Source organism: Mustela nigripes, chromosome 2 (genome assembly GCF_022355385.1).
Source record: "Mustela nigripes isolate SB6536 chromosome 2, MUSNIG.SB6536, whole genome shotgun sequence".
Lineage (NCBI taxonomy): Eukaryota > Metazoa > Chordata > Mammalia > Carnivora > Mustelidae > Mustela > Mustela nigripes.
The window spans coordinates 143,261,465-143,284,965 of NC_081558.1; the positions used below are offsets into that span (position 1 = coordinate 143,261,465).

At 35.1% G+C, this 23,501-nt stretch overlaps 1 protein-coding gene across 3 annotated transcripts in view; it reads right to left on the bottom strand.

Annotated features, from left to right (window-relative positions):
• EIF2A (eukaryotic translation initiation factor 2A) overlaps window positions 1-23,501 on the bottom strand; it is a 35,452-nt gene continuing 11,951 nt past the window's right edge. The window contains exons 3-14 of one of the 3 annotated variants that reach the window (XM_059391734.1): window positions 22,550-22,624; window positions 19,186-19,304; window positions 17,458-17,557; window positions 17,021-17,103; window positions 15,579-15,652; window positions 15,302-15,446; window positions 15,010-15,126; window positions 11,806-12,377; window positions 8,103-8,216; window positions 2,050-2,178; window positions 995-1,060; window positions 1-396 (exon numbers count right to left, since the gene is read on the bottom strand). In XM_059391734.1, coding sequence (XP_059247717.1) covers window positions 331-396; window positions 995-1,060; window positions 2,050-2,178; window positions 8,103-8,216; window positions 11,806-12,377; window positions 15,010-15,126; window positions 15,302-15,446; window positions 15,579-15,652; window positions 17,021-17,103; window positions 17,458-17,557; window positions 19,186-19,304; window positions 22,550-22,624 — 1,660 coding nt within the window. In that variant the 3' untranslated portion in view covers window positions 1-330. The remainder of the gene's footprint in view (window positions 397-994; window positions 1,061-2,049; window positions 2,179-8,102; window positions 8,217-11,805; window positions 12,378-15,009; window positions 15,127-15,301; window positions 15,447-15,578; window positions 15,653-17,020; window positions 17,104-17,457; window positions 17,558-19,185; window positions 19,305-22,549; window positions 22,625-23,501) is intronic. The other 2 variants (XM_059391735.1, XM_059391736.1) reach the window with 2 other exon arrangements.

Consider the following 23,501-nt stretch of genomic DNA (forward strand, 5'->3'; position numbering starts at 1 on the left):
TTAAATTTAAATGTTTTTATTCACATGGATGGTAAATACTGTCCCCTAATAAAAAAGCAATGACACTGTCTTTCAATCTTTCAAACTTATTAAAAAATTCATGTGTTTCTTTTCTGTATCATGTGTTGACATGATAAAGGATGCAGGTTGTAAAAATCAATTTAACAGACATTATTAAATAATTTCAAACATATGCAGAATCTTGGATAAATGGTTAAAATTATAGATGAACATTAAATGTGGGCACATGAATATTTCATGTCCACCAATGGGTTTAACAGAAAACGTGTTTTTGCTGATTTCTGGTAAGAACTTGCTTTCTGTGAATCTTTAAACACCCAATTCCAAATCTTCCAGCTCCTGGATAAGGGCTTTCTCTTTCTGAATTTTCTCCAACTAGAAAAGTTCAAAACAACAAAGTTATTAAATAGGAAATGAAATAAAATAATTACTGGATATACAGCCAGAACAGCAAAGGAGAAAAAGTTTATAAAAAGTATTTCTGATACTTTAACAGATCTACTGGAAAATACAGATTTAAAAATACAGGGAAACAAGCTCTAATTTTTTCCTGGTATGAATCAAGGGGGCAAAGGACAGATGCTGTCTTATTGCAACATTGAAGGTCCAAGAAATTTTCCATTCTACACTTGGGCTTCCCTCAGAAGGAGAGAAAAGAGCAAACAGGGCAGTATAACCCGAGATACAGAAAGGAAGAGAATCCTATGTTTATCTATTTTAATAATTTGCCTTTATTTTTAATAGCAATGGCCTTAGTATACCTCTTGGGAATAGTGATTCTCTCCTTCGCCATGATCTACATCCTATCTTCCCCTATCCTCTTTTAAATGTGAAAACATTTTACCAAATATATGGCATATGTTTTCAAATTAAGTTTTTCAATTATAAGCTCTCCCACTTGATTAAATAATTGTTTATAATAAAAAGAAGAGTGGTAGTAATTACAAGCATAAATGAAACATGTAAAAATGACCTGATTTTTTTCTAGCTGTTTCCCAGCTGCTGCTTGTTCTTTCAGTTGTTCGATTGCTTTCAGTTTCTGTGAATATCAAATATATTACAAGTCAAGAGGAAGGAAGAACAAGTAATTTCAGAATGCAAATTTTCTTAGTAATAACGCAATCACATGGATTGGAAAAATGAGTAAGAAAAAACAATTACCTTACCTTTGGATCAAGGATAGTCTGTTAAAATGCTAAGGCAAAATTTTTTGTTTTTTAACTTATATGTAAAATTGAATATGTTAAGAACATGGGATTTGGCAAAAAAATTTTCAAGCTCTCAAGAAATTATTATATATGTACATCTTTAAGTATGTAAATATATCACCAACTTTACTACTTCTTCCAGCACTTCACTATACCCAGACAATGTGTTTGGCTTTAAGAGGTATTTTGTAGGGGCACCTGGGTGGCTCAGTGGGTTGAGCCGCTGCCTTCGGCTCAGGTCATGATCTTGAGTCCCGGGATCGAGTCCCGCATCGGGCTCTCTGCTCAGCAGGGAGCCTGCTTCCTCCTCTCTCTCTCTCTGCCTGCCTCTCTGCCTACTTGTGATCTCTGCCTATCAAATAAATAAATAAAATCTTAAAAAAAAAAAAAAAAAGAGGTATTTTGTAATGCAGCCTGGGAAGGCTCTAGAAACCTGGTTTTACCCCAGGGCCATCATCACAAACTGGCTGCAATAAGACAAATTAATAAACTTCTTTTTGTCTCTGTTTCTTCATCTTCAAAACTGGGATAAACATCTGTTCCTACCTATCTCACAAATGTCTGATGAAATACTAAGTATAAGTGTTCAGTGTATTTCTGTACAAATGTACATTTCTTATTACTCCAAGAATCAATAATAAAAACTAATAATAGCTATCAGATATTTGTGACTAGAACTAAAATCAGTTCCCAAATTATAGAATTTCATAGAGAGAAAGCAATAATCAGAACTGCTACAAACTTCTTAGATGCCTCTCTTTATATATTTCTCATGGATTTCTTTCAATAAATACATCTGATTTTTACTTAAGTGTCTCACCTTCTTTAGGTTCTTAATTTTTTTGTCTATTTCAGGGTCTCCAGAGGTTGATTGTGAGACAGTATTTCGTGGTGTGCTCTGTGGGGCAGGAGTAGGTGCCAAATCTGGACTCTTCTCATTTCTTGCTTCCTGCAGGAAACATTTTCAAAAATTCAATTTTCTAAAATGAAACATTAAAGTACTTCAACCAACACAGTCTTGGTATATAAAATGCAGAAACCAAAATGTGATTTTATCTTTTATACTACATTTTATATAAATGATCTGAATTGAAAGTCTCATGAAGTAGCCACATTGTCCCATAACAGAAATATACAATACAGCTTTAAAGAAAAAAAAAAAGAAAGAAAAACACAGATAAGGAGACACCCAAAAGGATTTTACCATGCAATCGTCATAGGGAACACTTTGTTAGGTCTAAAATTTGGAGTTGAAGTAGAATAATAAAATACTAATAAATGATAAATTAATAAATAATAAAAATAATAAAATAATAAAAATAAAAAATAAAATAATAAAATAGAGAATAATCCTATATATGAAAAGAAATGAAATGATTTTAGCAGAAAAACACAGGAGGTTTCTGTATCAGCCTATAAGCATTCCAAACTTTTGGGTATTTTAGGATATGCCACTATATGAATGGTTTAGAAATATGAGAGGGCCCTTCTAATTTAAAGTGTTTGAAGTTTTACTTTGATGATGTCCTCCAAAAACTCTAGTAAGTATGTATGATCAAGTACATGTAATGGATAATGTTACTAGATAAGCCCTGCAGAGATTTATTTATAATCAGATCAGTTCAGCTGATCTGAACAAATTTAAATTTGTGACAAATTCCTAAGGAAAACTCAAAGGGATATTGCTCTCCATGTAATCAGACCTCTGATTCTGAACCACTTCTCTTTCCCCTCAGGTGCCATATTCTTGTTTTCTGGCCTTCGTGTGTGCTAGAACAACTTCAGGTTGCCTGGCTGACCCTACTTATTGTTTAGGCCTTTTGAAAAATTCTCTCCCAACCCAGAAGACTGGATTAGTTGCACAACACGTGCTATGTATTCCTACTGTAACAGTATATTACACTATCTCCCATTAGATTGTACCAGAGGTTTCTTTGTTCACTATTCTGTTTGTGCCCCCAGCACAAGACCTGCTTTATGGCACATGCTAAATAAATGAAGTAGTCAAAGAACTACTCTGCTTTTGTAATTATGACAAGACATACATTTTTACAAGGGGGGGGGGGGGTAAAAGGTTACTTAAGGCTTTATTAGCCCCAAAACAGAACTTCTATTTCTTCCTTATAGAGTTCCCAGTAGAATACATAAAGCCCCAAGGCCACAACTCTTACTCAGAGTTCTGGGTAAAATGCTCTGAATACCAAAGCATCCTAGGGGGACATGAAACATGGTATCACTCGTATCTAGAAATATTTGCCTGAGAGTTTTTGGAGAGCATAGAACTGGAGTCACTTTTTCTTTTTAAAGCATGTTAGTTGTACTTTTTGTATATTCCAGTTCAACAAATATTAACTTCTAACCTTCCATGTGAAAATGCATTACTGAGCAAGCACTTTAATAAATAGAAAGAAACTGTTTAGATTCTTCTCCTAAGAAGCCCATTTATTCTAATAATATGTAGTTTGGTACTTTCATAATAGAAAACTAAAGAAGAGTGAGTAAAAGGGGAAGAGAGGTACTGCGCCTATCAAAATTCACTTCTGGGGCACCTGGATGGCTCAGATGGTTAAGCACCTGCCTTCGGCTCAGGTCATGATTCCGGGGTCCTGGGATTGAGTCCTGCATCAGACTCTCTGCTCAGTGAGAGCCTGCTTCTCCCTCTGTTTCTCTCTCTGTACCTCATGAATAAATAAATAAAATCTTGAAAAAAAAATCATTTCTGATATCAAGTAAGTATTTTTAAAATTTAGTTTGCAAAGAGCTGAGAAAAATTTTCTTCTAGGAAAGAAGACTAATGTCAATACATGTGAAAAACTACTAAGCGAAATATGAAATTTGACTTTCTACCATATTTTTGAAAACCAAGAATAAGTTAAAATGTCTGCATTATTATACTTAAATTCTGGTCATTCTCTAAAAACAATATATATATATGGTAAGATTAAATTCTTAGGTTCAATTCCTTTTGGTAGAGTTCATAAGCTTATAAAGTCATCACTAGTTTATAAAAGCACTTGGTTAGATTATATGTCTCTAACTCCTTTATCTTTGATTACTTAACTCAAGAGTCAGGGCTGAGAAAGTAGCTATTGTCACGGACCATTTACCTTTGTTCTATCACCCACGTTAACTAACTCCAACCATCCATTTCAATAGACATTTTCCCAAAGATGACATACAGATGGCCAACAGAAACATGAAAAGATGCTCAACATCACTCATCATCAGGGAAACACAAATCAAAACCACAATGAGATATCGCCCCACACCTGTCAGAATGGCTAAAATCAACAACACAAGAAAGAATAGGTGTTGGCGAGGATGTGGAGAAGGGGGAATACTCGCGCTGATGGTGGGAATGCAAACTAGTGCAGCCACTCTGGAAAACAGTATGGAGTTTCCTCCAAAAGTTAAAAATAGAGCTACCCTAAGATACAGCAAACACACTACTAGGTATTTACCCAAAGAATACAAAAATACTAATTCAACGGGATACATACACCCCGATGCTTATAGCAGCATTACCTACAAGAGCCAATTATGCAAATAGCCCACCCAAGTGTCCGTCAACTGATGAATGGATAAAGATGATGTGGTATATATATACAATGGACTTATGAGCCATAAAAAAGAATGAATCTTGCCATTTGCAATGACACAGATGGAGCTAGAGAGTATCACACTAAGTGAGGTAAGTCAGAGTCAAACACCATATAATTTCACTCAGATGTGGAATTTAAGAAACCAAACAAACAAGCAAAGGGAAAAGAGACAGAGAAAGTGGCAAACCAAGAAACAGACTCTGAACTATAGAGAACAAACTGCTGGTTACCAGAGGGGAGGTGGGGTAGATAGGTTAAATAGGTGATGCGGGTTAAGGAGGGCACTTGTTGTGATGAGCACTGGGTGATATATGGAAGTGCTGAATCACTGTATTGTACACCTGAAACATTATACTGTGTGTTAACTAATGGGAACTTAAATAAAAATTTAAAGAAAATCTTTTAAAATAATCTTTTTTTTCTTTTTTCTTATTTATTTATTTATTTGACAGGCAGAGATCACAAGTAGGCAGAGAGAGGAGGACGCAGGCTCCCTGCTGAGCAAAGAGCCTGATGTGAGGCTCGATCCCAGGACCCTGGGATCATGACCTGAGGTGAAGGCAGAGGCTTAACCCACTGAGCCAACCAGGTGCCCCCATAAATAAATAATCTTATAATAAAGAGGAAGAAACACCATTTACAAAAATAAGATTCTTAAGTTGAGTGGGCTTCAGAAAGCCCTTCCATCTCAACGAGAAGGAATCCTATACTGCCACTATGGGCAGATTGGAGGTTCCTCAGAAAACTAAAAACAGAGCTACTATATGACTCTGTAATCCCATTTCTGGAGATATACCAAAGGAAACAAAATCATTATCTCAAAGAGATACCTATATTGTGTTCATTGCAGCATTATTCACAATAGCCAAGGTGGAAATAACCTAAAGTGTCCATCAATGGATGAATGATAAAGAAAATGTGGAATATACATATAAAATGGACTATTATTCAGGGGCACCTGGGTAGCTCAGTTGGTTAAGCGTCTGCCTTCAGTTCAGGTTACAATCCTGAGGTCCTGGGATTGAGCCTCACTTCGGGCTCCTTGCTCAGTGGGGAGTCTGCTTCTCTCTCTCCCTCTGCCGCTCCCCCTGCTTGTGTTCTCTTAAGTGCATACTCCCAATCTCTCTCAAATAAACAAATAAATATTTGAAGGAAAAAAAAGGAAATCCTCCCATTTGCAATAATATGAATGAACATGGTGGGATTATGCTAAGTGAAATAAACCAGACTGTGAAAGAAAATACTGCATGGTATCACTTATATGTGGAATCTATTTTTTTTTTTTTTAAAGATTTTATTTATTTATTTTTCAGAGGGAGAGCGAGCACAGGCAGACAGAGTGGAAGGCAGAGTCAGAGGGAGAAGCAGACTCCCCATGGAGCAAGGAGCCCAATGTGGGACTCGATCCCAGGACGCTGGGATCATGACCTGAGCCGAAGGCAGCTGCTCAACCAACTGAGCCACCCAGGCGTCCCATATGTGGAATCTATTAAAAATAAAGTAAAACTCTTAGAAACAAAGAGTAGAATGGTGGTTGCCAGAGGCTATGGAGTGGGGGGATTGGGGACAGACTGGTAAAAGGATACAAACTTCCAATTACAAGATGAATAAAGTCTGAGGATCTAATATATAACGTGACCACAGCTGATAATACTGTATTGGATAACTGAAGTTTGCTAAAGAGTAGAATTTCAGTGTCCTCACCTCTCAAAAAGCAAATATGTAAAGTGATGGATGTGTTAATAAACTCAATTGTGGGCATCTTTTCACAATGTTTGCCTATAACAGCTTATCACATTGTACACTTAAAAATTTTTGTCAGTTATGCCTGAAAATATTAGCTAGGAAAAAAAAAAAAGAACTCTAATCTACCAGCACTTAAAAGGATACTACTAACTTGTAATATTCAGGGCCAGTAAGGGATTTCTACTCACACTGATGAAAGGACAATTCCTGCTTTTATACAAGTCAAATACATGGAATAGATCATTATACTTAGAATGACCTAAACCTGACCTATTTAAAGATTATCTCTGGAGATGAAATATATCAAGTACAAAAGAGCACACTGATTTTTTTTTTAAGCTCAGATTTTAGCAGACTGGTTGCATAATACAATTCTATGACTTAAAATAGGAACTCCCTACCAAAACATAAGCAACCTAGATATGTCAAAATTCCAGCATTACCAGCAAGACTGCATTATCTGAATCTTAAAATATGATCATGATGACTTCACTAACCAGATACTCCTAGCTTGGCTGACTGCAATATCACCGTAAGCCATATACAATCGTCATTTATCAATTATTACACTGGTGTAATTTAACTATAAAGTCACTTAGAAAAGGGGTGCCTGGGTGGCTCAGTCATTAAGCATCTGCCTTCAGCTCAGGTCATGATCCCAGGGTTTTGGGATCGAGCCCCGCAACGGGCTCCCTGCTGGTAGGGAGCCTGCTTCTCCCACTCCCCCTCCTCTGCTTGTGTTCCCTTTCTCACTGTGTCTCTGTCAAATAAATAAAAATCTTAAAAAATAAAATAAAATAAAACCACATAAAAATTATTTTAGAACAATTCCATTGTTTTGGGTACTTCTGTTGTTTAGACTCCCAGTTGAACAATTTCCTACAGTAATATAATACTGAGTAACAAAATGGCTTTATGGTCATATAATTTCTGATCTCTCTTAACAAACATGCTTTCAGAGAGCAAACCATACCACTTCACACTCCAACAGAAGGGTCTATAACAAGTAACATACCACATAATCCCATTAAGGTTTCGGGTTTTAAGATCCAGTTCCCTCACTGCCTCATTATATAAACAGAACTACCCAGAAAATCATGGGCAAATACAAAAGAAAGACATTCTCACTATTTAAGTCTAACTTCAATTACATTTTACAACACAGTAGTCAAATCTTAGGGTGCCTGGGTGGTTCAGATGGCTAAGTGGCCAGCTTCTGAACTGGGCTCTGATCATGATCTCAGGGTCCTGGGATCAAGCTCCGTGTTGTCCAGCTCCATGCTCAGCAGGGGAGTCTGCTTGAGGATTCTCTCTCTCCCTTCTCCTTGGCCCTTGCCCCTGCTCATGTGCATGTACATACACTTGCTTTCAAATAAATAAATCTTAAAAGAAAAACACACACACACACACCAAAAAAACCCACAATAGTCAAGTCTTTAGGACTACAATCTTTAAACTTTGAGGCTTAAATTAAGCTAATTTAACTGGTTTTATTTTGTTTCAAAAAGATTAGTGCCCCAAATACCTGTTTCGCAGCTTTCTTAGCCTCATGCTTCCTTTGATTTTTAAGGGCTGTTTTTGATAATGGCTTATCACTTCCTGCTTGTGGTTTCATATTCTGAGGTGGTTCCTCCTCATGCTGTGGAAAATGTAAAAGAAACAACTGTGAAATGGAATCCATGTTTTTAAAAACATGTATCAGAAATTATACAATTTTGTTACTGTGGGATAAATGTATTTTATTAAATTTATTTTAAGATCACTGGCAAAGGATATTTTAAAACTCAGTAGTAGGCACATTCTAACTATCAGGATGGATTTAATGAGGATCTTATTATTAGTGGATATATGATGTCTTTCAGTTATACAGTGCTGGCAAAACACAGTATAGTTTCGTTAAAACAATGGAACTTTTCTTAGTATTACTACTGACACATGCTTCATAGGAAATCAGATACTAACAACAGCTTCTTCCAGGCTCTTTTTGGACCTGACTACTGCCAACTGAAACCCAGTTACCTCATTTGCTTTCTTTCTTTCTTTTTTTTTTTTTTTTAAGATTTTATTTATTTATTTGACAGAGAGAAATCACAAGTAGATGGAGAGGCAGGCAGAGAGAGAGAGAGAGGGAAGCAGGCTCCCCGCTGAGCAGAGAGCCCGATGCGGGACTCGATCCCAGGACCCTGAGATCATGACCCGAGCCGAAGGCAGCGGCTTAACCCACTGAGCCACCCAGGCGCCCCTCATTTGCTTTCTTTACACAAAGAATTACTTGCTAGGTCTTTACATGCAAAATCAGAGATTAGAAGATTAAAAATAAAAGCAAATTAAAAACTAAAACAGATCAGAAGGAAAAAACATCCAAACAAACAGCAAGTGGTAACTGTATATTTGGAAATCCAGGATTAACATAATGAAGAAGCTCACAAAAAACTAAATAACTGGTCAGACTATAATAATAAAAAGAGAAAATCATTTCCATCAGGAGATATTTATATAACCATCCATCAACTATATTCCACAACAGAAAGGATCACTTAAGGATAGGATCAAGGAGAAGCTAGCATAGAACATGGTGACTATGGTTAACAACACTGTATCATATAACTGAAATTGCTGAAATTTGCTAAGAACTCAAATGTTCTCACCACAATAAATAAACTATAATGAGGTGGTAGATTCATTAATTAACTAGATTAATTAACTATATCTCACAATATATACATGTATCAAATCACCATGATGTATACTTAAATATCTTATCATTCTACATGTCAGTTATATTTCAATAAAAAATATATATACACAGGTTTAAGTCATCTCCACAGTTGCTGGAGGCCACATGAAGCATGCGTGGTTGCACCACAGCTTCTTATCAGGCTCATGTTTACTTATTGATTTCCCTCCAAACTGCTGTTATCTCAGTGTTAACTGTCTCTTACACTCTATCATACTCGGCACATCTAAAGAACCAGTTCTCTATGAAGTTTCCTAAGTACTAGATATCAGACCCCTGTGGTACTTGTAAGTGCTGTAAGGAGATGGGCAGGGCTCAAACACTGAAGGTACAGGAGGAAGAAATAAGAAACCATACTGTGACTTTATCTTAGCTGCATCAACTATTTCAGGTCATCAAAGTTCTCGGTGTGTACATGCTCTACCTGAAGTAACTGAGTATTTGTAGAACAGACAATTTGATGGCAATTCTCTTTCAATTCTTTGTTATCCACACTGCATACAATATTAGTTAAGACATAGCAGTATTTGCTAAACATGTGTTTTATACATCAAAATTCTTTCCATAGTGGGCTTTCCTACAGTACCTTGCTTTGGGTGAGAAGCTTCTAGTCATGAGAATGTCAAAAAAAAAATGACAAAGCAATTAAAAATGATGTAAGGAAGGATGAGTAATAAGGCTCTTCTATACCATGAACACTATGTAGTCACTGACAGACTTTCATTTCAGACACACAAAAAATCCACATGGCTACTACGGATCATGAGCTTTTCTGGCCATAGTACTGTGCCCACCACAATTTCATCTCTGTTAATAAAATTTGTTTTTTCATTTATGTCAATTATTACCAGACTGTTTTAATGAGTACACTATAAAAGTGAAGGTTTTTTGGAAAGCCAAGAAATACTTAAGTAGAATTCATTTGTGAATTTTTATTTATAAAAAAAGCTAGGAAGTTTTTTCTTGAGAGAAAATCCCATCTCTTTTTTGTCCCTTTTGCTATCTAACCCTCCTCCCTTGTGAAGTTATTTACAAGAATGTCATTGTTTCTATTAATTTCTTGACTATTTTTTTTGCCACTTAGCTCATTTCTAGAATTTGATACAAACAAAACTTTCTCACTGGACATATAATTCCTTCAACTAAAATGATTTGATAGGATCACATAATCACCATGTCACATACAAAAACAAAAATTTAGTGGAAATCTTAAATGTTACAACAATGCTGGTTTTTTAGAAGTTCTTACCAAGTTTTATCACTATTTTCAAAGTTTATCTTTCTCTTCCTCTCCCTATCAAAACAAATTAGTTTTATGAATCAGAGAATAAAAATACATATTGACTTAAAATTTATTACTCTTGTGCAACCTTACAGATATTTAGAAGCCAGGATATGTTGAGGCTGTTTCTGTTTTTATCTTAGGCAAGGAACATTTTAATATAGAGAATAAGACAAATCCAAAGACTACTGTAGCTCTCTTTTTTTATTCTAAATGCCAAGTATCATAAATGGGGCTTAATTTGTTCATGTATTTTTATGTTTTTAGTAAATAATACAAAAGGATGTTTAAACAGGACACTTCAATGAAGTCAAGAAGTTACAGACTACTGCTAGGTTTTGTGGAGGATGGCTATTCTTTTGTTTTTTGAGAGGGTTAGGAGTGGCATGAGGGAGGCATAGGAATATTTATCCTCTGAAAAAGTATCTACTTCCCTGACTGCCTAATAGTTAAGTGACTATATAGCCCTGTTTACTTGGTTCCAACTTACACTGATTGTATGGTCACCACTATAATACTAATAATATTATTGTTCATTCTTGCAGAACAGCTTCATTCCTTAACCTCATCCCAGAGACTCAGGTCATTAGTAAATGCTTCTCTGAGCTCTGAGATGCTAACATTTTAAAGCATATCAGAATCTGACCAATGCTCTGGTCCTAAATTTATGATATAGATGGGAACCAACAGCCTAAGGAAAACAAATACGTTTTGTCTGACCAACAGTGTTTTAAAAATTGAGAAATTTTATGTAAGCATCCAGACTTGTTCTGTCTTGAAAAATCAGACATTTTGGCAAACTGTGCCCAAATCTCCTATGGAAACAATCAGCTGCTGCTGTGTAGTTGCGGTGGCCTTTAAAGAGGGCATGGTCTCTCCCCTGCATTCTTCCCCAGTCACCAAAGCCTTACATTACCAGCCTCGCCTGACAAGCATCTGAATTTGAGCCCATGATCTCAATAAAGCCAGTATGTTATACTCCGTTCTCTTTCCCACATACGTAAAACGTGAACTGCTTTCAATTGCTACTTTGTCAACTTGACAATGCTAGCTGTTCATGATCTTCAGCAGTAGGTCCTCCATGATTTCTACTCTAGGGTTTATATTCTAATCAGGTACTAAGTAACGCAAGAAAATGCATGAGAAAAAGGTCTCCAGAACTCCACGCACTGAAAAATCTTTTCCCACCAAAGTAGTAAAACTGCTTACCAGTTTGGAATTGGTGATTGGCTTATTTCTTAAAGCTGGGGGTCTGTAAGCTGTTGCAGCTTTAGGTTCTTCACTGGGTACATCACTTGGAACTGCTTGGTAAGTTATTGCTTTTACTGGAAATATTCCATCTAAAAATGGCTGCCAAGAAACCTGCCATAATTCTCCATTTGACGGGACATCATACTTGTGCAAGACAGAGCCAGTATAATGCCAAATCTTGTACCCATTATTAACACGTAACCTGGGAGCACACGTGGCTGTTAAGATATGCTCACCATCAGGGCACCAAGCAAAATAGGTAGAATCAGAGGCTACTGGTTTAGAAATAAGTTTGTAGTTTTTAACATCCCATACTTCCATTTGTCCCCTCAGATTTCCAAATCCAGCCAGTACTAGTATATGTCCATGTGGGCTATAGTAGGCAGCATTACGGGGACCAGTTCCAAAGTCAAACACAGGATCACATTTCAAGTTGAAAATTGTTGCTTTGGCAGGCATAAAACCATAAACAGCACAAAACTCAGTAGAACTAGAATTCCAAACAACATCATAAATGGGGCCATTTTTTGCTAGAAAAAAAATAAAAGACCCAAATTAGCAATAAATCATTACATGAATACAATATTTATTAGCCAAGTTATAACTGTATAATACTTATAAACATGTCAAACAGTAAAAAAAATCCAAAAATTTCAAGATATGTTACAATTAAAGTATTATATGATATACTATGGCAATTAATGCTTTATCTTAATTTCTTTTAAATATTTTGGCAATGTAGGCTCATAGAAACATATATTATTAGTCCTACTAATAAGCTAGTTTTCATTAGAAGAGGTAATATAGGGACATAGTAATAAAAATACAAATTATATAAAATGATATGCCACAAAATAAGTCCCTCCACACAAAGGCAACCTTCTGTTATATTCTTTGTATATTCTTTCAAAATATTTTTGTTGAAATTAAGCATCTCTCTTGAATACACATATACACTCACACTGAAGTTCTTTGCTGTTTCATTTAGTACTCTATCTTGGAGATTTTTCCACATGAGCACATTAAGATCTGCCTCACTCTTCCAGTGGTAATATATTCCTGTATACTCTCAACTATGAGTGTATACAAATACATCTGCAGGAGTGAACCTGGCTGCTCAAAGGTTATGTACATTTACTTGATAAAGCCAAAATGCCCCTCAGAGAAGCTGTACCACTTTACACTATCGAAAGCATTTTTTTTTTTAAAGATTATTAACTTTTTTTTTTTTGCAATCTTTAATCCCAGTGTGGGGTTTGAACTCTCAACCCAAGATCAAGAATCACATGCTTTTCTGACTGAGCCACCCAGGTGCCCCATGAGCAGTTCTTTTTTTTTTTTTTTTTGAGCAGTTCTTGAGTGTACATATTTTCCCCTCAGTCTCCCTCACGCTGTGTAGTTTCATACTTTTATCTTTGCCAAGCTACTAAGAGAAAAACCTTTCTATTTCTTTTATTATAAACTAAGTACCTTTTAATATATTTATACATAATTTCGTTTGTTTCTGTGGACTGTTTTTTACTGTCCCATGCTTATTTTTCTCTCCAGTTATTGTTCTTTTACTGATTTACTTCATAGAGTAACAAAATTCACCTTTCTCACATTTATCTCTTGTCTGTCTAAAAATTTTTCCCCAATTTTTTTTTTTGTTTTGCTTAATTTATGGGCTTTTCTTCCTCCTATGTAGAAATCTGTATTTTATATATTTGCTTTCCTTTATTCTTCTGCCATGTTTGAAAATCTTTTTTCACTTTCAAGATTAGAAGAGAAGGTTAGGGTGCCTGAGTGGCAGATCAATTAAACATCAGACTTGAGTTCAGATCATGATCTCAAGATCCTGTGAATGAGCCCTGTCTTGGGTTCCCTGCTTAGCTGGGTGTTTGCTTGTCCTTCTCCCTCTGCCTCTCCACCTGCTCATGCTCATTCATTCTCTCTCTCAAATAAATTAAAGAAAAAAGATTAGAAAAAAAGAGAAAAAAATCAACTTTAGGACCAGTTTATCTAGTTAAAAAAAAAAAAAAAGACAACAAACCCTGGCTTTTTAATTTTTAGGTTAATTTGGAGAGAAATGACATCTTCATAAACACTTGTATTTTTTTTAAAGATTTTATTTATTTATTTGACAGGGAGAGCAAGCACAAGCAGGGGGAGCAGGAGAGGGCAGGCTCCTGGCTGAGTAGGGAGCTTGATGCTACGAGCCGCCCAGGTGCCCCTATGAAACTCTTCTTAATAAAGGTCACATTTTGCCTCTTAGAAGTTTTGAAGTTTTCTTCCCATTAGTCCTATGTATTTCTTGCCTTTTGTTAGTTTCTATGGGATCTTTCCTTTCATTATGTTTTTCAAGTGGCTATTTATACTGTGACTTCATGTACATGCACAGATATGATTCTGTTTTCTCCTTTCAGAACTGTATATTTATTCTTTTGATCAGTTACACTGACTAGGTCTTCCACAATATTAAATTATAGTAGAATCCTTGATGACTTCAGAGGGAATACAAACTTTTTCTTTTATAAGGAAGTTTTTTATAAGGAAGTACCTTACTTTTACATGTTCAAAATGAAAAGTCAGGGGCGCCTGGGTGGCTCAGTGGATTGAGCCGCTGCCTTTGGCTCAGGTCATGATCTCAGTGTCCTGGGATTGAGCCCCGCACCGGGCTCTCTGCTCAGCGGGAAGCCTGCTTCCCCTTCTCTCTCTGCCTAACTCCCTGCCTACTTGTGATCTCTCTCTGTCAAATAAATAAATAAAATCTTAAAAAAAAAAAAAAAAAAGCAAAGAAAAGTCAAGGAGTTGCCAGAATTTTAGAACTGTAATAATCTCAGTAATTTAGCTCATCAAAACAAAAGATGAAATGGTAACATTCCTTAGTTCTGAAGACAGTGCTAAACTCACTAGACCAACTTACTGTCATAATAAGCAAGTCCCTAGAGAGTACTACAATGAAATTACCTCACTCGACAAGTTCCCCAGAACCAAATAAACTGGATTTTGTCAAAATAATCTATGTTTGGGGATGATTTTAGGTTTGTTAATTAAGAGAAATTTTACTTTAAAGGTTATTAAAATATTTGAGTTTTGTCATGTGGTCAAGAATTTGCATTAGATCCTTTTTATGGCATAGTGCTCTATTGTTTTATCATAAGAAGACAAATGAATACTCACGCAATTGCACAACAGCACTTTCTCCATTTGCTGCAATGTAGTGCAGTGTTTGTTCCCCATAGTAGGACGCTCCTGTTTTGTCAACATCTGTACTAGCTATTACTAACACAGCAGTAGCTATAATAGTAAAAATTTTAGTTAGATTTAAAACACAAATTAACCTAATATTGATAAGAAAAAAATTCCAAAAAATGTAACAGAGCACATTTTCATTAAATAAGCATCGCTATTCTTTTTTTCTAAATATACAGGAATATGTCAATATTTCATAAATGAAATATAATTATCATACCTTTTTTATTCCATAGCATTGTAACCTTATCAGCTTTAAAGAAACTTTTATTAGCTAAAGCTGCATGAGGTCCATCAAAATTAGGGTACTGATACAATCTAACAAATGAAGGTGCACCCTTACTTCCCGGAACATAGACAGCCACCTGAAATACACACATATAAATCATTACTTAGTTTTTTCAGGCATGTAAACTAAGATGGACATGTTTTTACAGTCACTAAGAACCAGGAAAAAGTTTAATCACATTCCACATGAACAAAAACAAAGAAATTACCTTATATGGTTGGGGTCCAGGCGATAACACAAAATCATTAATTTTTTGCAAATGCAATTTATTTGCAATTGTGTCTGAAAAAAAGCAAACAGTGCTAGATGGACGAGAGAAGCTAATAGGAACATGATCAATTCTGAATGCATTATAAAAGATTAACTTAACTACACATTGATACTATTCATTACAGTCTCATGTAGGTAAGGCGTACGGTGGAAAAATGTGGAGTGGGAACAACACAGACCTAGATTTGAATTCCTACCCAGTCACTTACTAGCTGGGTGACCTTGGTGAGTAATGGGACTGCACATCTAACTCCCACTGATGATTTTACGAAAACAGTGTTCTTTCTTTTAAAATTGGTCCCACTAGGTAACCAAGTAGTAGATGGAGGAATTTCTCTTTATAAAAGTAATGTAGCTTATAAGTGACAGGGGAGCTGGGGAGACTTTGAACATCAATTTGCAACCACTCATAAAATAATGGATCCAAGCACTGAACATTAATGTCAGCTAATCCTACAAAATTAAAGACCATAGGATGTTATGTGCTTCTTGATAAAAGAATTGAGCACCGCTTATGAGGTAGATTTACCCTCGTTATCCCAAAAAAGAAGAATCTGAAGCTGACCAGCTCTAGATCCAAGTAGCTATTTAGGGGACAGATGAACATGGTAAACTACAGGATAGGATACAGTAGCAAAATTCAACTATGAGAACAATATATGACAAGTAACCTTGTTTCTTTACTAATAAATCTCAATGGGGGACAGAGGAGATGGGAGTGGGAATTAATAGCTTAAAAGAAACTTAAAGATATATATACCAATTTACAATGTGAGGAGCCTTATTTGGAGTCCAAGTTTAAAAAAAAATTGTAACATTTGCAATTATTAGAATTTGGATACTGACCAGATATTTTATAATCTGTGATAATGGTATTGTGCCTAAGTCTTAAAAAATTAAAGAGCCCTAATCCTCAAAGATATATACTGAGATGCTTATAGGTAAAATGATGCTATGTCTAGGATTTACTTTAGCAGAGTAAGAGAGATAGATGTTAGGTAGAGAGATATATGGATGAGGCAGGACTGGCAATGCACTGAAAGTTATTGGGACTAGGTGTCGACCTTTATGTTTCAAATTCTACATAACAAAACATTTAAAAAATCCATATCACAGAACTTTGATAGCAACTAAACACAGAAAGAGTATGCAAGTGTTTTAATTTAATAGTAATTATTAGATAATAAAAGCTTATTATAAAAAAATCTTTGTTGTAGAATTTTAGTTGGCACTTAGACTTACAAAAGTTATCCAAATGAATTAATTTAACAATGATTATTAAAATATTAACAGTATTTAGGGGAACCCTATGATGCTATATAAGGCAATAAAACTATATACACTTAGAGTAAATAATAAACTTAGTTCATATATCCATACTAAAATTGTTGTTCTCAAAGAAGTGAACTTCGTTGTTAACATTTCGGGCGCAGACAGTTTCATCTTCTGACCAAGATGGACACCTATGTTGAAAAGAAAGAGTATGAACAAAATTTAGAGAGGTATAACCTTAGTGTTAACATGCTGAAGTTTGATATTGCTTACTATTTAAGGAAAATTACTGATAAATATGTCAAGTCAGATCCCAATAGCTTTAGTTATTAGCATTTGCACTAGAAAGACACCATTCTCTTTCATTCAAATACTAAACAAAAGAAAGATCAAGTTTTCCTCTGTTACTTTCCCACACACAAAATCCCTCAAGATCTAGATTTTGGTTGGATAAGTTATTTTCTATTTTAGTACCTGAGAAAAAATATTATATAATACATTTAAAATATTTTTTAAATAATTAGTATTTTAAAGCATTTATTTACCAATTTTGCATTTTTTTCTGGATGAAAGACTTCAAACATGTACCAGTTTTCACATCATAAAGTTGTAGGTTGGGTATCCCAGCTGTGCCATCTTTAGAAGCTAAAATAAAAACATTTTTTTGCAGTAATTGTCTCCTAACGGTAGTAAAAAGAATTCTTTCAAAGAACAACTTTGAACAAGATTATAAAGATCAAGTGAAAGAGTTGCTTTGAATCAACTTTTTCTTTTAACTTTAATTATGGATTTAATCATCCCTTCCTAAAGCCACAATTTGACAGCTGTTTGAGCAAAAGTTTAGCATTTGTGAAATGAGTTAATTACTATAGATTTTAAGAATACTTAAGAAACTTGTATTAAGTTTGACATGGTTTGCAGTTAAATGCATTAAATTCTGTTATTATGAAATCTTTTTTTTTTTTTTTAAGATTTTATTTATTTATTTGACAGAGAGAGATCACAAGTAGGGAGAGAGGCAGGCAGAGAGAGAGAGAGGAGAAAGCAGGCTCCCTGCCAAGCAGAGAGCCCGATGCGGGACTCGATCCCAGGACCCTGAGATCATGACCTGAGCCGAAGGCAGCGGCTTAACCCACTGAGCCACCCAGACACCCCTGTTATTATGAAATCTTATGTCTGTAAGTCACACACATAAACACACAAAATTATATTAACTACTCATGATCCTCAATTTCCTTTTTATTTACTTGAAAATGAACACTCATTCAAGTCTATGCCTCTTGGAAGAACAAACCTAGAGGGTTTATAACCCAACAAGGGGTTAATATATTTAACTTAACATATGCCCACGTTATTAAAACATGTTTAAAAAGCCCCTACACCAGTTCTAAATTATTATTCACCTATGAAGCACATTCATATAAAATGTTCATATAACATATTATCTTTAAATGTGTTAAAAAATGGCACATTTCCTACTCTTTGTCACACCATATGCATTTCTTACCTATTGTGTCTATTTACTTCCTTTGAGTGACAATAATTATTTACTTATTTGTCTTTTAAAGATTTTATTTATTTATTTGAGAGATCACAGGTACGCGGGGGGGGGGGGGGGGCTCCCGGCTGAGCAGAGAGCCCGATGTAGGGCTCCATCCCAGGACCCTGAGACCATGACCCAAGACGAAGGCAGAGGAAGGATTAATACCACTGAGCCATCCAGGCACCCTTGACTGGCAATGATTTTTTTTTTTTAAAGATTTTATTTATTTATTTATTTGACAGAGATCACAAGTAGGCAGAGAGGCAGACAGAGAGAGAGGAAGGGAAGCAGGCTCCCTGCTGAGCAGAGAGCCCAATGAGGGGCTCGATCCCAGGACCCTGGGATCATGACCTGAGCTGAAGGCAGAGGTTTTAACCCACTGAGCCACCCAGGCACCACCTGGCAATGATTATTTAAAATATTTTTCATTTAAGGGCCATTATTATCCTTAATTTTTGAGACCTTCTCCAACCAGTGGTATTCACTTGAGCTTTTTCTTTTTCTCTATCTTACGACGGATCTTTTCACTTACTTACTATACCTTCAAATTACTTAAAGTACATCATATTGCGGCCATACAAGATTCATTGTTCAGTGAAGACACTCACAAACACTATTTACTATCTAACGATTAATTACTTTCATATAAGGTTTTAAACTTTCTCTCTTTTATTCCCCCCACTGAACTGAACTGGTCCTGTCAATATTTTTACAATTGGAAAATACTTACTAGTGTAAGGTTGCCACGTTGCCAGGACAGTGTTTTTTGGTGAGAACTCAAGGCAAACTGCCTTTGGGAGGTCGAAGGAGTGCAGGAGTCCCTTGTTAGTGACATTGATAACATTTATTCTGGTTTCAAAAGAAAGTACTTCAGCAATGAAATACTGTTTTAAAATAGCCAGCAAGATCCAAAACATTCATGCCTCTTTTCAAATACAAATTGCTATAAAGTGGTCATTTTCATAAAAATCAATTTTCAGTTAATTCTAGAAAATATCTAAAGAACACCTTAAAAACAACAACAAAAACCAAGTGTATATTTTACCAAAATGCCCCTATATAAGGTTGGTATTGGGAAACACAGACTTAGCAGAAGGATATAACAGATGATTCCATTTTTAGCTGAAAAGAAAATAGGCCTTTAAGTGGACACAGAGATACAGATAAGCTGACGTGTATCAAACCAAGGGAAAACAGAAGTGCTAAACTGAGAGTATATTTTTTAATTTGACTAAATGGAAGTTGTAGCGGCTGTGAAATCATCAAGGAGACTTTTGATGTCTATTAAAATCTCAGAAGTAATCTCCAAAAAATAAGACTAAGAATTATGGTGATATGATAATGATAAAAATTATAATAATTATATAATAAAAGCCGTTCCACTTTTTGGATGCTTTCTATGAACCATGTTCTGGTCTAACCACTTTATATACATTTTCTCATTTAATCCTCACAAGAGACTTAAAAAATAGGTATCATTGTCTCTATTTTACAAATGGTAAAAGCGAGGCTTAGAAAAATAAATGATTTGATGATTTGTCCAAGATCATACTATTGATAAATGCCAAAGTCGAGTTTTAAAACCAGTTTGGCTCGACTTATCTTATGTATTCTTATAGGTAAAAAAAAAAAAGATACTCCATCTTACTTTAGAAAATTGCTTAAAGTTACTTTGTTCTACTCGAGTTTGAGCCACTGGTTTAGGATAAGCGAAGTTGTTAAGAATGAATAATTACTGCATATTGTTTAAACACACACACACACAAATACACAGGATTTTTTACAAGTTACTATAAATTATATATTTTAGAATTACATGAAACTTTTGTTTTTTTGTTGTTGTTGATAGCCTTTAATAGTTATTCTTAGTTTAACAGAGTATTTATTTACACTAAAAACCCCACATATTTAAGGAAAAATCAGTTATAGTTTCTGATTAATTAACTATGACCTCAGCAAAGACCACAATCAATACACTACATCTGTTTCTCTTGTGCCCAGAAACATTATATGTTGTTGTGGTTGCAGAAATTGAAGGAAATAAATGCTAGAACCAGGGATAGAAAGTATCTATTAAAAAGATGGACACAACAAATGGGCACATTATTAAAAGGTCTGAGAGCTGAATACAATAGAAAACCAATTAGGGATATGAAATACATAAAATAAAGAACTGTGAAGGTGAAAACAGACTTACTCAAACAACCCTAAGCTAGTAGAGTAAGGGATACCTCAAAAAGATAATAGACAATGAAAGGAAGTATATTATGTCTCATTAGTAAATTTCTATTAGCTTATTACAGTATAAACTAAAATATAGATTTTAATTGTTTTTCAAAATTACCCTTAAAATATACATCTTAAAAAATAAGGGATGCCTGGTGGCTCAGTCAGTTAAACATCTGCCTTCAGCTCAGGTCATGATCCCAGGGTCCTGGAATCGAGTTCGGCATCTGGCTCCCTGCTCAGCCGGGAGTCTGATTCTCCCTCCACGTGCTGCTCTCCCTGCTTGTGCTCTCTCTCTCTCTGACAAATAAATAAGAAAATCTTAAGAATGAAACAAAATAAAATAAAACTCAAATACTGACAAAAGGTCACACCAAAAATAAGAAAATTTGAGAGTACATTCTTTGAGACTGAGATTAAGACTCTATTAACATTGTGGATAAGACCCAATATGATCATATTCTTTTTTTTTTTTTTTACGATTGTATTCATTCATTTAAGAGAGACAAAGAATGAGTTGGGGTGTGGGGGGAGGAGCAGAGGGAGAGGACCAAGCAGACTCTGTTTAACATGCGGACCCCAACATGGGGCTCAATTCCAGAACTCTGAGATCATGACCTGAGCCAAAATCAAGAGGAAAACACTCAACTGACTGACCCACCCAGGCACCCCCAATATTATTATATTCTTACTAATTTATGAGTAGTAGTTTACTGGTTGGCTTCAATAACTTAAAAAAATAAGGTGATTAACATTTTTAATTACAAAAACTAATTCTGCCAGCTACTCATAGTCATCCAAAGTGAATCATCTAATTCAACACAATCTTTTTAGCATTAATTTTTAAAAATCAGGTGTTTAATCCAATCTGACTTTAGAATCCATCATCACTGTGTAACAAACAACATTTAAAATGTACTTTTCATTTTAATGAATACATTTTCTACCTTGTAAAAAACCTAAGGTATTACATCTGGTTAAAAACAACAACAAGAATAACTTTAAATCAAGCAACAAATACTTAGGCATTTTCCTGGTTCTTTGAACTGAAATGCTATAGTGACTATGGAAAAATTGTGTGTGATTTTCTTCGTGAAATTATGAGTATTTAATCAGAATACTTTTTTTTGCAAAACCGATTTTGTAATCTGATTATTTTATGAAACAGAAACTACACTAATGTACTTTTGAATAATTTATAAAATTCTTAAATGACATACTTTTTTTTTTTTTTTAAAGAATTTATTTATTTATTTGACAGAGAGAGATCACAAGTAGGCAGAGGCAGGCAGAGAGAGAGAGGAGGAAGCAGGCTCCCCGCTGAGCAGAGAGTCTGATGCGGGACTCGATCCCAGGACCCTGGGATCATGACCTGAGCCGAAGGCAGTGGCTTAACCCACTGAGCCACCCAGGCGCCCAATGACATACTTTTATATATAATAAAACTCAAAGAAATAACTGTTGTTACTAATTTAAAAGCAAAGATATAAGTATCTAAGTCTAAGGTAAACAAACAAACAAGTTATTCTCTAAGTGTTAGTGCAGAACTGAAGAAACCCTTACCAATAACATAGAGCACTATTTAAAACAACTCAGCTTCTCCAGCATTAAATTAATTGCCTCTTTTAATATATTACTTTTTAATCCTAAGAAACTATGGTAAGTCAAGTGATAGCATATAAATAGAAGTTAATAACTTTAGAGTTCTAGGGGAGCTACACTGGAGATAATATCTAACTACATCATGACATTAAAAGAAGGAATTTACTAATGACATCAAAACACTGTTATTCAAATAATGCCACTTATGGGTTTTTTTTTTGCCACTTATGTTTTATACTGATAAAAATATATAAAGGAACACTAACTTTTCTCCGTTGCCCCAGGCAAACAAGGTGCCATCCTTACTAAAAGTATAGACTTTGCAATTTTTCCCAGATTCCCTGAAAATGACAAGAAAAAAAGTTTAATAAGCATTATTATTTTTCAAAAAAATGATTAAAAATTTACAATCTTACTAATTTAATGATAATGAACTTACACAAATTTAAGAAGTAATTCCAAAATGCCTTAGTCTACCAAATGCCTTATCTCTTAAAATGCAGTGCCAACAACCACTGTAAAGTAAGGTGGAAACTGATGTTACATCAACAGATCAATCTTAAGAAGAAAAGAAAGCCCTTTTGGGTGAATAACTAATTTGTGTGAAAACTCAAAAATGTAAGTGAACATAGAAGTCACCAGCTGTCAGCTTGTGAGGGCTGAAGGATTTCAAAATGGAGACTTTGTAAAGAATGCCCAGATCGCCTGCACAACAACCTAACTATGGATAGAATACCCTCAAGAAACCAATAAGTGCCCCTGGATTTGAAGGACAAAGATCTTCCATCATTTTCTGATGTACAGAGACAAGAAGTGTAACAACAATAAGAGGATCTTCACGTTAAACTGTGGATGCAAGATTCTCTATAAGAACAGACCTAGGAAACCAGACTTCTTGGCAATATTCTATCCAATGATCAAAACTCTACATACTGTATCTCTCAACTGGAGATGGCTACTAGGAGTACATCTCCCAGCAATAAGGAACATACAAACAGAAATGTGTATGTGGGCACATGCAGAATGTCCATATGTGTAGTCATATAAAACCAGAATTTCATCAGCTAACAAGCATTTGAATTATTAAATAACAAGCATTGAGAACTGACCAGGACATCCCCCTTAAACTGGATACTATCTTTACATTACTAATTCATCTGAAGATGGTATCTGTAATCACATAATAATGGTAGCTTATCTCGGTTTGTGGTTACTAAA